Here is a 14,194-nt window from a genome sequence, read left to right on the forward strand (position 1 = left end):
CCTCTGGAGAAACTTCCAGCTTGAAAACCAGCACACTTTAAGACTCTTAACCTATTTTACTTAAAACCAGATATCCAGAAATGTAGTAGTACCAGCTCAAGCAGGATTCTGTCCCGTGATGGAATATAACCTGCCCAAGTCGCAAACTACCAGCCATTGTAATGTCTGTTGCCTCCTATGGTGCCTCAGTGGCCCTCATCCCTGAGGTCACCTTAAACGACATGGGGAGCTTCATAAACACATAATGACCCCCAGGCTCTCGTCCTGGGCATGGGTCCTGGGCACCACTGCTTTGCAAAAGCCCCTCAAGTGATGCTGGGGTTCCATTTGGTACAGCCTCACCTGGCTAGGGATGTGCTAATCCATATGCCACTTGTCCCCTTCTTCCCTTCTAACCCTTTATCTGACCCTTGTGGTACTGTTTCAAATATTCCAGGAAACTTCTGTCTACATATAACCCAAGTCTGCAGTGCTTTTTTTTTTTTTTTTTTTTTGCCAGGGGACAATCCCAAAGAGTTCCTCTGTGCCATTTGCTGTACATGTGTGCAAAGGCAGCCTAGTGAAACCTTTTCATCTTTCCTTGACGTTTCACAGGCTGTCTGAGACCTCTAGCCTCTGCCAATGGCTACGTGAACATCTCGGAGTTCCAGACCTCCTTCCCCGTGGGAACTGTGATAGCCTATCGCTGCTTCCCTGGATTTAAACTCGAGGGTTCTGGGTACATTGAATGCTTACACAACCTTATCTGGTCATCCAGCCCACCCCGGTGCCTTGCTCTGGAAGGTAACACATATAAGTCTTTTGGAAGTGGGTGTGGAGGTGGGAAGCCTCTCATTGTGGCCAGGAGTGACTTTCGCTTGCCTGGGTCCAGATCATCCGCCTGCTATGGAGCTCTCCTCCCGTTAGACTTGCCCCCCTCCCCTCCCCGCCCACCACCATTCCTAGATTTAAGGGGAAGATGGCAAATATCAGAAGCTGAAATAATCAGATGTCAGACTGCGAGATATCGCAAAGTTAAATGAAATGCCTTCAAAAATTAATTTTCTCTGCACCAAACGATAGCAGATGGCGTTGTGGCACCACCCGCCTCCGTCTTGCTCCTTGTTTATTGTTGTGTCAATGTTTCTCTCCTTTTCCCGTGCATTATAGCTAAGCCGTGAATGTTCGGCTCTAAGACGCGCCTGGAAGTCTGTAAGCAGGAGCCCTCTCTGCCCTGTTTTTATGACATCTGTTTGGTTATAGGGGCGTGCTGCTAAAGACCACTGTCTGTGTTAGCAGGGTGTGGGGGGGGATAGCTTCCATTTCCAGTATCCGAGCAGTGTCCTGGGGTTCCTCACACCCTCTGCCGCTGACCTTCAACATCCTGCTTCAGCCCTGGTTTGTCTTAGGTCTTGAAGTCTCACCTGATGGGCTTCTTAACCTCTCAATTGATGGGGTGGGGGAGGAGTCTCTGTGAGAACATGGCAGGGGAGAAAGGTTTCATTCCAAAGCCCGTCCAAACCTGTCCAAAACATAACTCCCCCCCCCCACCAAACAATAGCATGTCCGAGCAGACCAGCGTTTACAGCGGCATAGCTACCTGATTCCCTGCAGCAACCTCAGGAGGAGTGGGCTTAAGCTGGCCGGAGGGGAGGGGAGCAATGAGAGAAGGCTTTTATTTCCAAACGGAAGACAGACATGGAGGGGGCTGGCCAGAGAGGAGCTGAGAAAAGGTGGGAGGAAGGGATGGCCACTCAGTACCATTCATTCTGCTATGGTCCCCACACATTCCGATCTCCCACATAGCCCACATTTCCTAGGGACAGAGGCCAGGGTAGAGGTGTTAACAGTGAGACACCCTAGTATATTTGAATTGCTTATAACAGTAAGTTTTCAGTGTGACCAGTAGGAACTTAGAGTGTGTGTGTGTGTGTGTGTGTGTGTGTGTGTGTGTTCTTAATCTGAAATTCAAACAGAATTGGCTATTGTACCTCTGCTTGCTGAAGCTGGCCAGCCTAGTCTCCAGAGACAAGGTCACCCCGTGTAGTCACCTCTCTGTCGTCTACCTACTCCAGTGGGCCACAGTGAGTGTGAGCTGTCACGAAAGGGCCTGCCTTCCTAGTTCCTGGAGGATTTCCCCTGTTCATATAACCAGAAATCAAGGGTAGTTTGAAGATATCACTGTTATGATTTTATCAATTTGAAATGCCTGTTTTAGAATCTTTTCAAATCTGCCTTAACTGCATCTCAAGTAGTCAGATTCTGTAAGCTTCATTTGGGGACTCTGAGAGCAGCCTTTTATGGAGCCTGGAGAATAAGATATGGATAGACATAAAACAAAATCTGACTTCAAGAGGCGATGATCTAAGGTTATAATAAACATGGAGCGGTCCGTGTCGGAAAACGAGCCCCATTGCTGAACGCATGCACTGTGTCTGTTGCCATTCTCAGCTCTGGCCACAGAAAGATCTGGAAACCCTGCCAATGACTGCCTGCCTATGCCAAAAAGGCCACTCAACGCATACCTCCCCCCCACCATTTAAATGACTTTGGCATCTTTGTTTTTATTGCCCATCTCTTCAGAATATCCAAGGAAGTAGTTTATGAGCCCTTTCAAAGCAACAGAGGTCAAAAGTATAAAGGCCACAAATCTAAACTCACAGGCAGAGTAAGTTAAGGTTACTTGTTCCTCGGGACCACATAGAAACTGAAGCAAGCCGTGATTGGACATACTAGTGAGCACCTGTAAGCCCAGATACTCAGCATGCGGCGACAGGAGGATTTGTTAGACAGAACAAAACAAAATCTTATCTATTAAAAAAAAATGAAAGCACTGGGTTGAAATAAAATACAGAGATTCATGAGGAAGTCATCCTGGGGGTGACATAGTTTTCATTCTTCCTTTCATTGAAAAACATTGGTGCATGGCTTATGTATCATTGCAGGGTGAACAGCATAGATCAGCATTCCTTGGTAATCTGTCCCTTCACATGGCACGTACATTTCCCCTTCTTCCTGTCTTACAAAGCACACATTCCATATCATTTGATTTTCCTTTACGGTATAGTAAAAACTGTCTATGCTACATGTTGTGTACTGTGGGGGCTTTCGAATCCATCAGTGTCCTGACCGCAACAGTGAGTGGATGCGGACAAGCAGAGCTATAAAAATCTTTCCGTAACCTCTTTACGTCTTACTTCCCCAACCTCCCACCATTGGTAAGCCTGTCACTCATGCATGTCACTTTAGCTGTCCCCGAACTCAACCTGGCCAGTTGCTTGCTCAGCACTCATAGTACCCTGGGGTCAATCCCCAATACCACATAAGGCAGGTATGGTGGCACACACCTTTATCCCAGCACTCAGAAGGTTGAAACAGAGATTCAGGAGTTCAAGGCCATCCTTGGTTCTATGGCGAGTCAAGGCCAACCTTGGCTACATACATCTCAAAAATAATAAAATGGGACTGGAGAATTGGCTCAGTGATTAAGATCACATCCTACTCTTGAAGAGGACCCAAGTTTGGGTCCCACACTAATGTCAAGGGGTTCACAACCACCTGTGTCCCCAGCTCCAGGGCAATCCTTTGCTTCTGGCCTCCACCTACCTGCTCTCATATGTACTCATGCACGCACATGCACACACACACATGCAATTTAAAATAATAAAAATCTTAAAAGAATAGAATAGAGGGCTGGAGAGATGGCTCAGCGGTTAAGAGCATTGCTTGCTCTTCCAAAGGTCTTGAGTTCAATTCCCAGCAACCACATGGTGGCTCACAACCATCTGTAATGAGGTCTGGTGCCCTCTTCTGGCCAGCAGGCATACATGCAGACAGAATATTATATACATAATAAATAAATATTTAAAAAAAAAAGAATAGAATAGAAAGTGGTATTCATCGTAATTCATGGAACTATAAGGCTTTTAAATTTTAAAACAATTTTCTTCTCTTTTACTTTGAGACAGGGTTTCTCTGTGTAACAGCTAGATAACTTTTTAAGGAAGTAACTGGCACCTAGTGTCAGGGTCTACCACAACTCTCAGATTTAGGTATAAAACCACCCTAGGTAGATTATGGCCATGAATAAAATCCAGACCTTACGCTCATGTGCTGTGACGCTCTTTGGTTGTTCGGGTGCTTTTTGGCTGTCTGCGTGTCTGGAAATACCCCACGATAACAATGTCCACTTCAGTGTCAGCTCTGCGTCAGGCTCTCGCCATCGTGTCCTCTGGTCCTTCTGTCGTCTCTTCTGCTCTCAGCCCCATCTTTCTGATGAGCAAATGCAGGCTGGAACTCGAGCCTGGGCCTCTGTCACTTGAAGCCATCCATCTTGTCTACTTTGTACAGATAGCCTTGCAGTCTAGCAGAAAGGTGATTTGATAGCTTTATAGTCGTTTTTGAAGTAAAAAAAAAAATAAAATAATTGCTGCATAGGAAGGACTTTGTCTTTCTAGTCTAACTGTCTCGCTGGAGATAGGCTGGAAGGAGGCACCTATGGGTGCTGTTGGTTTACACTGCTACCTCCCAGCGGTGCCAGCATTCTTGGCTATAGTGAAGCCCCATTTCAGGGAGCTCAGACTGAGGCAGAGACACCTTGGTGGGTGGCAGGACTTATGCAGACCCTGGGGTGTGACTCCTTCTACCATGTGACACTGCTGCTCCCTGGAGGCGTGAAGAGCCAGCCTTTGAGAGACAAGCGTGAGTGACCCCATCGTCAAGGTCAGGCTTCATGAGGAGTTGATCGTTAGAAAGAAAGGTCATGGCAGTGCCGTCAGGAGTTCTGAGGACCACTCTGAGGGTCGTGCATTTGAAGCCCTGCACTGTCACACTTGTCTGACTGACAGTGGTCACGTTCTGGAAGACACCTGTGTCCCCGTGTTCGTATCATGTGATTTGGCCTTGAGAACACAAAGCCTTAAACCCCTGCTGTAACAGGTGAATATATTGATCTGTTTAGGCAAGGAAGATATACTCCATGAGTCCTTATATGTTGGCATCTTTTGTAGGTCTATGAGTTTGTCCTCACGTGACTGCATCTTAATTCTTTTCCTTCTCAGGCCTTTTCATCTCTATGGCTGTCACCTCTGTCTCTTTCCCATACATACGTACGTGCTGAATCCAAATCTTCTTTGTTAGTGAGCACGAGCAGCCTCTCACTTCCAAGTGCTGAGAACCCTGACCCAGGCACTGGGGAACTGCAAGAAAGGAAAGGACCTAATTCACGTAATTCAGTTATTTTCAGAGTTGACCGTCTGTTCTAACAGGGAGAACAAGGCAGATCTCACCATCTAGAGACCCGCGTCACTGCCACGGTCTGCGCATCCCCATGCAGCTATTTTACCATGGGGCACGTCAGAGATTCTGCTACCAGGAGGATCTGGACCTCCATTTGGAAGTCTGGGAGGGTGAGGGACAGTGGGAGATATCACAGTTGTAAAGTGAAATCTTTACCCAGAGATTCATGGCTTTCTATTTTTCCAGAGTCTGAGCAGGAAGCTCTACAGAGCTCACCAGGCTGTGTGAATGCCTTAGCACACGGAGGGTGCTGGCCCAAGTGTTTGAAGAATGGGATGTGGGAGGAGAGTGAGGGGCATCAGACAAGCAAGTGGACTGTCCGGTTCAAAGGAAGCTGGTGGGCTCAGCATTGAGGAAAAGAAGACTAAAATCTTTCTAGAGTCCCTCTGACACTGAGACTGTGTGATATGCCAGCTGTGTGTGGAGTTCTGCCTATGTGGAGTTTGGCTGTGTGTGTAGTTCCGCTGTGTGTGTAGTTCCGGCTGTGTATGGTGGCGTGCCAGCTGTGTGTAGTTCCAGCTGTGTGTGTAGTTCCAGCCGTGTATGGAGTTCCGGCTGTGTATGGAGTTCTGGCTGTGGGTGGAGTTCCGGCTGTGTGTGGTGTGCTGGCTGTGTGTAGTTCTGGCTGTTTGTGGTGTGCTGGCTGTGTGTAGTTCCGGCTGTGTGTGTAGTTCCGGCTGTGTGTGTAGTTCCGGCTGTGTGTGTAGTTCCGGCTGTGTGTGGAGTTCCGGCTATGTGTGTAGTTCTGGCTGTGTGTGGAGTTCCGGCTGTGTGTGGAGTTCTGGCTGTGTGTGGAGTTCCGGCTGTGTGTAAAGTTCTGGCTGTGTGTGGAGTTCCGGCTGTGTGTAAAGTTCCGGCTGTGTGTGGAGTTCCGGCTGTGTGTGGAGTGCAGAAAAGCCCTCTTTTTCTCAAGGAGGATGAACCCCTAAGAAAATGTTTGGTGTCTGGAACATTCTCTTGCATCCAGGCTTTGGCATGGCCTAGAAGTGGTGCGTGCACCGTGCTTATCTAGTTGCAGAAATTCCTGGCAACTATTTTTCCAAATGATGGATGGGGGAGAGTGGATCCTATCTATGGCTGTGTCCATTCCAGGCAAGTGACAAGGTCAAGAGAACGGATGGCTGGAGTGTACTCTCGGAATTCAGAATCTGTGGCTTACGGTTCCTACATACATTAAAAACCTCCATCCATATTCCCTCTGCCCCACCTCTCTCCCTTGTGGGGAAGGATGGGTTTGTTTGGGGCTTACACCTTGAGGGGGCATGGTGCATTGTGACGGGAAGGCACAATGGCAGGGAGCGAGGTGGCTAGGCACCTTGTGCCCACATATATGAAGCAGAGAAGATACAGGCAGTGAGGCTGGGCTATGAAGTCATGACCGTCCAGCTTGTGGTTGGACTCCAGTGTTCTGACACACAAGCCTCCACAGGACATTTTCCAGTCAAACCACAGTGTTCTGCCACTCGTCCCCCTCAGGTCATGCCTCTCTCCTCCTGCAAGAGGCGTTCAATCCAGCCTCTGAAGCCCCCAGATAGTCTTTAATTGTCCTGACAACTGTTGAGTCCCTCTCGAGACTCCAGGAACTCTCTTCACCCAGCTCATTTTCAGAGGATGTTGTTGTCTGTCACAGAAGGGAAGGCGTGATGGCAGATGGGTGAAGGTAGAGGCTGGTCACATCACAGTGGTAGTCAGTCCCTAACTGCTGAGTTAGAGGAGCCAGACCTCCATTTGGAAGTCTTTCTTTTACGAGATCTCTAGAAATAAAGTATGGGGCCATGATTCCCTCCAGAAAAGACCACACATTCAGTGAGATTAGGCTTTGAAAAGAAAGATGTTCCAACCAGGGCTGTCTGCTGTTTTAATTAAATGCCTGTGAGATTCGGGTATTCATTCTGTGAACATTTTAATGCTTAGCTGATGTGGAGTCTGCAAGACCCAGGGACAAGTTAGTGACTTAAGATCTCTGCTACTCTGGAGTTCCTGTAGCTCTTCCTGCTCCTGGTGAGACCCCTTCTGCCTGCAGGGGGAGGTGGGCTTAGAATACCCTACCTGTCAATTATCTAGGGTCCTGGCTGCCTGCTCTGAGGACAGGCAGAAGGGCTTCCGGAGTGAGGCCTTCCTGGTTCTGAGAGAGCTGCTGCTGAATGGGTCGTCTCCAGAGAGGTTGGTGTGTTTGTCCATTAGATTATTCCCAAAATGAGCAGATTGCTCTAGCATGGTGGTTCTCAACCCTCCTAATGCTGAGACCCTTTAACACAGTTCCTCGTGTTGTAGTGACCACCAACCATAAAATTATTTTCATTGCTACTTCATGGCTAACTCTGCTACTATTCTGAATCATAATGTAAGCATTCCTGTTTTCTGATGGTCTTTGGGGCGGGGTCACGACCCACAGGTTGAGAACGGCTACACTAGACGTTTTGTCTGACAGTTTCAACAGTAGCTGCCCCAGGTTCTCAAGGCTGCTTGGCCTCATGCCTGGCATTTGTACTGGGGAGCAAAGCTGACTGGCCCTCTGAATCATGAGCCCAGAGTGACCCCCCCCCCCCAACCCTATTCATGTCCCAGCTCACAGGGCAGATGGCCCAGCTCACAGGGTGAGAAGGAGTTGTGATCGGTGATGGTTCAGTCACGGAACAAGCTGCTGTGTGGTCTCCTCAGAACCCGCTGGGGCCCAGGGGCCCTTCAGGTCAGCATTCTTTCGTAAGAAAAAGAAGAAAAGCAAGAACCCTGTTTGGCCAAATGTGAAATAGCTTGAAAGGTTCCAATTTGAGATCAAAGCTCAAAGCCAGCTTGGAAGTGGGGGACTCATTTTGTAGTGTACTTTGTTCCCAAGTCAAAACACATTCAGGTGCTAGAGGCGACGAGCCTGAGAGATGCCTGTGGTGATTTCTCCCTGCGGGATTCCCACCTTCTCCAGGCACCTAAGGACTTCAAAGGAGAGGCCACAGGAATCTGAGCATCTTTGGATGAGAGGCCTCCTTTGCCTGGAGCAGAGAGCTCCTTGGAGACAGGCTGCCCCACCCCACACACCCAGCACCCCACTCTCAACCCCAGGGGGTAGGTGGAAAACTGAGAGCTGTCTGGGGAAGCAGCTTCTTCCCAGGAAGGGGACTGCCAATCATGGCCCGTGATGACATCTGCTGTCACCAGCTCCCTTCTTGCAGCCAGAATCTTTTGGCTCCTATGTGTCAGCTTCTTGCCTCCTCTCAAGGGCAAGCCAGGGAGACCCAGAATCTCTCACTTTCCCTCCTGGTATCCAAATAAGGAAGGCCTGGGTTAGATGTGTAGCTTAGTTCTCTGTAGAGCGTCCTGCCTAGGACTTTGAGAACAAAGGGGATGACAGAAGAAGAGTCACCTCAGGGACACTGTGGGTCTCACATTACCCCCCCACACACACACCCGCCCCACCTCCCTCTGCCTACAGAGCCAGGTATTGAACCCAGGGCCTCGCGCATGCCAGGTAGGTGCCCCACTACTGAGCTACATCCATGGCGCCTGGTTTTTAAAGACAGCATCTATCCAGGTAGCCCAGGCTGGCCTTACACTTGCTTCCACCTCCGGAGCATTGAGATTGCAGGCCTGTGCCACCATAGCTAGCTTCCTGATGCTCATTTTGAATGACGGACCACAGAAGACAAAGCCGTAGACATCGTCACTGCCTCTACCCTGCTGCCCTCGAACACCTCCTCTGTGGAGATGAATGGGGGCTGGCTTGGCTATGGCCTGGAAGTGCTGTACCCATTGGGGTTCCCACACACAGTCCCAGGCTCTCACACTGCCAAGCTGCTGTCCCTGGGGGAGGGCCCACGACTCTCCACCACCTCGCCCTTCTGGACTGGCATTCTTGAGCAGGAGGAAACAGTACCCTGAACGCCACGATCCTTGGGGCAGCTTTCGCAGGAGTGTCCTCACACCCCCACACTGCCTTCAGATCTCTTGACACTTTGAGGTGCTTCCTGCAGGCCGCACAGTGGCTCCTTTATTCTTGATCACATCCCCGGTCACAGTTAGAAGCGGGTGTGATGGCAGCTGTGGAGGGCTCCCGTCTTTCCCCAAGCCTCCGATTGGATCTTGGCTAAATTCACTGTAAGCTACTCTGTCTGGATTTGAAGTAGAACAAGAAGAAAGGCCTATGAAAAGTCACCTTCCAGAACGTGTGTCTCCTGAAACCCAGGCCTTAGGACCCAGAGGCTCCTTGCTGACTGTCATTTACCAGGGCACAGTTTACCCAGAGAGTGCCTCATTTGGGCTGCCTCTGAGAGGGGTGTATTTGGGGAGGGGGGTTGTCTTTGATTTTGGGGCATTTGTGTCCCCTTGGGGAGGCCAAACAACTGAGAGTCACACAGTCAGCCAGCTTTGCCCCCCTAGGAGCAGCTATCTGACCTGTCTGCTTGTGAAGGGTAATCTGAGAAACAGGCGCGCCCTTTGTCATCTTTCTTCAGCCTCAAGGTAATTCCAAGTAATGAGTCCTTTTACAGAAGGGAAGCAGGTTGGGTGACTCCCCTTGGCCTTGGCTGCCACCTACAAAGAAGAAGCGACCCTGCCCCAAGATGGCGCTCTTTCCCCAAACTTCCCATTGTCTTTCTAGTGGGGCTGGCCCCAGCCACTGAATGACCTGTTCGGCCACCCACGGGCACCTTCCTAATCCATCTCTGTTTACTCTAGGGTAGAGTTTTAGTATGCAAACATGTTTGCACGTGTTTGCGGGGGCGGGGAGTGTAGTGGCACATGAGTGCCCCCCAGATGCCCTGCATACCCGCATACAGTGGTGGGCACTATGGGAGTTCCTTTCCTTTCTTTCCCCGCCTCTCCTTTCCAGATAAATCTCCAGTACCAACCAGAGTAGTATTGAATGCTTGGGACTCTGCTTTATTAGAATTCAAGTCTTGCTCCCCTCAGCTGTAGTGATAATAGCAGTGACCAACCGGTCACCCAGACCCTCCCCCACGGCTTCCCACCCTCTGAGTAGACCAGCTGGCCGGGGCACAGTCTACATTAGCCTCTTCTGGCCCTTGAGGCTCCCCGCAGATTCACCCGCCATCCCGGCAGCAGCTGGATGCAATATGAAATTGAATCAGCAGAAAGTGAAAAGAGCAATGGGTGCCTTTTCTGCCGCCTCTTTCCCCGACGCAGCAGTGGGACATCTATTCACAGGCAGCGGAAGGAGGCCTCTGGCTGTCTCTGCCCGCCCAGAGCGACCCCCTTCTCCACCTCTTTACACTCAACAGTGGGAGCAGGCGGTTTGGGATGACTGTCCTCTGTGCTCTCAGGCCCAGAGAGCCGCTTAGTGAAAGAGCGCCCCCTGCAGCTTTGTCCCAGGCTGTCCCTCTTCCGGGCAACTCTATTTAGTCAGGATTTTTTTTTGTTTTGTTTTGTTTTGTTTTGCTTTTTTATTGAAAAATTAAAAAAAATTCCGCCTCCTCCCAGCCTTCCATTTCCCTCCCCTTCCTCCCACACCACTCCCCCTCCCCCGACTCCTTTCCCCATCCCTCTCCAGTCCAAAGAGCAGTCAGGGTTCCCTGCACTGTGGAAAGTCCAAGGTCCTCCCCCCTCCATCTAGGTCTAGGAAGGTGAGCATCCAAACTGGCTAGGCTCCCACATAGCCAGAACATGAAGTAGGATCAAACCCCAGTACCATTGTCTTTGGCTTCTCATCAGTCCTCATTGTTCAGAGAGTCCGGTTTTATCCCATGCTTTTTCAGTTCCAGACCAGCTGGCCTTGGTGAGCTCCCAATAGATCAGTCCCTCTGTCTCAGTGGGTGGGTGCACCCCTCACGGTCCCGACTTCCTTGCTCATGTTCTCCCTCCTTCTGCTCCTCATTGGGACATTGGGAGCTTATTCTGGTGCTCCAATGTGGGTCTCTGTCTCTATCTCCATCCATCGCCCGATGAAGGTTCTATGGTGTTATGCAAGATATTCATCAGTGTGGATATAGGATAGGGCCATTTCAGGTTCCTTATCCTCAGCTGTCCAAGGCACTAACTGGGGACATCCCCCTCGGCACCTGGGAGCCCCTCTAGGTTCAGGTCTCTTGCCTACCTTAAGCTGGATCCCTTAATTAAGATATATGCTTCCCTGCTCCCATAACCATCCTTCCTTTATCCCAACCATCCCAATTCCCCAAATTCCCCCCATCCTCCCCTTCTCATATTTCTCTCCCCATCTCCCCTTACCCCTATCCCACCCCTCCCCCAAGATCCCAATTTTTGCTCGGCAATCTTGTCTACTTCCCATATCCAGGAAGATAACTAAAGAAGAGTCTGGTTGGGTTTCTTTATGCTTTGGTTTGTGTATTTGTTTGCTTTATCTTTTGTGTAGCTCTGGTTGCTCTAGAAGTTGATTTGTAGCTGAAGCTGGCCCCAAACTTGCAGCAATCCTCCTGCCTCTGCCTCTGAAGTGCTAAGATTACAACTTTGTGCCACCACGCTTAGCCATAAAAATCTGGGAAATGTGCCCTGAGTTCTGCCTTCTCAAGAGTAGAGGAATGATTTGCTGGGATCCTGAACATCCTGGGACCTCTTCTTCTCTGATTTTCAGCCTTTAGCTGTGCAGGTGATGGTTAATTTATCACCTCAGTCAGGAGCCTGGCTTATACCAGTCAAGGTTGGAAGGGGTTTGGGGATCTTATTCTCAAAAACAAAAGAATTTTCATTTGCTTTGAAGACACGCGTGCGTTTCCTGGGCCAGGAAGAGAGGGGCTTGCTCCACGTCAGGGATCAGCTCTCGAAGTCGTGTCTGAAACAGTCAGAGGCCAATTGCGAGCACAGATGCAATGCCCTGGCCTGGACACACGTGCCACTTTGTGCCCTCGCAGTGAAATGCCTGTCACTGGCACTGTCTGCCTGACAGCCTCCTTGCCTGTGACCCTCAAGAGGTATTGTATCAGCAGGAAATGCAAAACAGCAAGCAATCCTGTTAATTTATTGTTCATAAGCAATAGTAAATTATCCTAATGCTTTTTCCATGCACTGCTCAACATGACAGCCGAGTGATTATGAGAAAATGGCTGCTTGCACGCTACACCAGCATTCTACACAATTGCTGCACCTAATATTTTCTTTCTTTCTGTGATGAGTTATTGCCAGTGATGCCGTCCCCTTTCCTCGGTCATAGATGCTTGTTCTTCAGAGAAACTTTGCCATAATGTTGAGAATAGTCTCCTCCTCTCCCACGAGCCCCTCCTCCCTCCCACCAACCTTCTTCCCCTTCCCCCTCTTCCTTTTGCTCCTCTTTTTCCTCCTCCTCCCCTTCTCTTTTTCTGCCTGTATTGAATAAGAAACACTGACCTTTTTCTTTCAGACATACACGTTGTGAGGCTGGAGAGATGGTTCAGTGGTTGACTCCTCTCCAAAGGGCCAGGGTTCCATTCTCGGTGGCTCATAACAATCCTCTGTAACTCCATTTCCAGCAGATCTGATGTCCTCTTCTGGCTTCCTTGGCCACTGGATTCTCATGGTGCACAGACATACATGCAGGCAAATGCCTGTGTACATTGAAACCCCATCCACATACACACAAAAAGAAATAAGCAAAAAGACTTAATTCCTGTTTTTCAAGCAGACCCAAGGTCTCAGGCTTTGTTGCTGGTGGTTTCTAGGCTCGATGCCTGTTATTATTACAACACATGGATGGACCCAAGCTCCCCTTCCTCCTCTTCCCGTAGGCCCACCATTCATTCACTAGACTTAGCCCCCTGCCAGGGCCTGCCTTGTCTCCTTTTGTCTTGTTAGAAATGTGACCATCAGCCGGGCGATGGTGGCTCATGCCTTTAATCCCAGCACTGGGGAGGCAGAGGCAGGCGGATCTCTGGGAGTTCGAGGCCAGCCTGGTCTACAAGAGCTAGTTCCAGGACGGGCACCAAAGCTACAGAGAAACCCTGTCTCGAAAAACCAAAAAAAAAAAAAAAAAAAAAAGAAAGAAAGAAAGAAATGTGACCATCAAACTCCATTTCTCCTGGACTTTGACAATGAAATGATTTTCCTTTTAAACTCCATTTAGGGGAGAAATTTCGTCTGAGGTCCAAGGAACAGGACAGGTGATTCTTCTTCTGTAAGCACAGACAGCCATCCTCTACTACCAAGAAACTGTGCTTGGCTCCAATTTTTGTGGGTCTAGAAGCTCTCTTTTTAAAGAAACAAAAGAAAAGAAAAGAAAAACAACAACAACAAGAAAAAACAAACAAACATTTTTTAGGTCTTATGTGGATCCATGCCCCAGACAGTGAGGGCCATTTTGTAAACAGAGACCACTCATATGTTTCCTGTCCATCCAGACCCAAATAATCACACAGAAACTATGTTAATTACCACACTGTTTCACCAATAGCTTAGGTGTATTTCTAGCTAGCTCTTACATATTAAATTAACCCATTTCTCTTATTTTATATTTTACCATGAGGCTCATGGTTGGTTACCTCTTGCTTCTTCGGCAGCTTCATAGTATCTGCCTCCTTTGGCAGCTACATGGCGTCTCTTTGACTCTGCCTACTCTCTGTGTATATCTTTCTGTTCTGATTTTTCCGCCTAACTATACTCTGCCCTGACATAGGCTGAAGCAGTTTCTTTCTTAACCAATTGTTATAAAACATATTCACAGCATGCAGAGGGGAATCCCACATCATTCTTCCACAGAGCGGATGCTGAAGGAAGATCACCCTACCAGATCAGAATCTGCCTCTTCTCAGCTCATTCCTCCAGTCTCACCTGGCAGGCCACTTGTCCTGCGGTTCCTCTTTAGGGCAGATGCAGGAAATGCTCCTGTCACCCTGTTCCTGGCCCTCACTGAAATCCCTTCCCGCTATGGCCCTGCAGTCCTTCCCATCACGGCCGCTCTACAGATGAGCAAGTCCTTGCTTTGCAGGACTTAAGTGGCAGTTTCCTGAAGAGGCAGAGAGAATCATCGGCTATGACCAGT

The 14,194-nt window shown here is 49.2% G+C and overlaps 1 protein-coding gene across 4 annotated transcripts in view; it reads left to right on the forward strand.

The window, feature by feature from the left end:
- The window catches only part of Susd4 (sushi domain containing 4), a 128,510-nt gene that overhangs the window by 90,593 nt on the left and 23,723 nt on the right, over window positions 1-14,194 (forward strand). For all 4 annotated transcript variants that reach the window (XM_041635430.1, XM_041635429.1, XM_041635428.1 and 1 more), the window contains one exon: window positions 595-783. In XM_041635430.1, coding sequence (XP_041491364.1) covers window positions 595-783 — 189 coding nt within the window. The remainder of the gene's footprint in view (window positions 1-594; window positions 784-14,194) is intronic.

This window comes from Microtus oregoni, unplaced genomic scaffold (genome assembly GCF_018167655.1).
Source record: "Microtus oregoni isolate MIOR12 unplaced genomic scaffold, Mior012 000047F_ref0000412, whole genome shotgun sequence".
NCBI lineage: Eukaryota > Metazoa > Chordata > Mammalia > Rodentia > Cricetidae > Microtus > Microtus oregoni.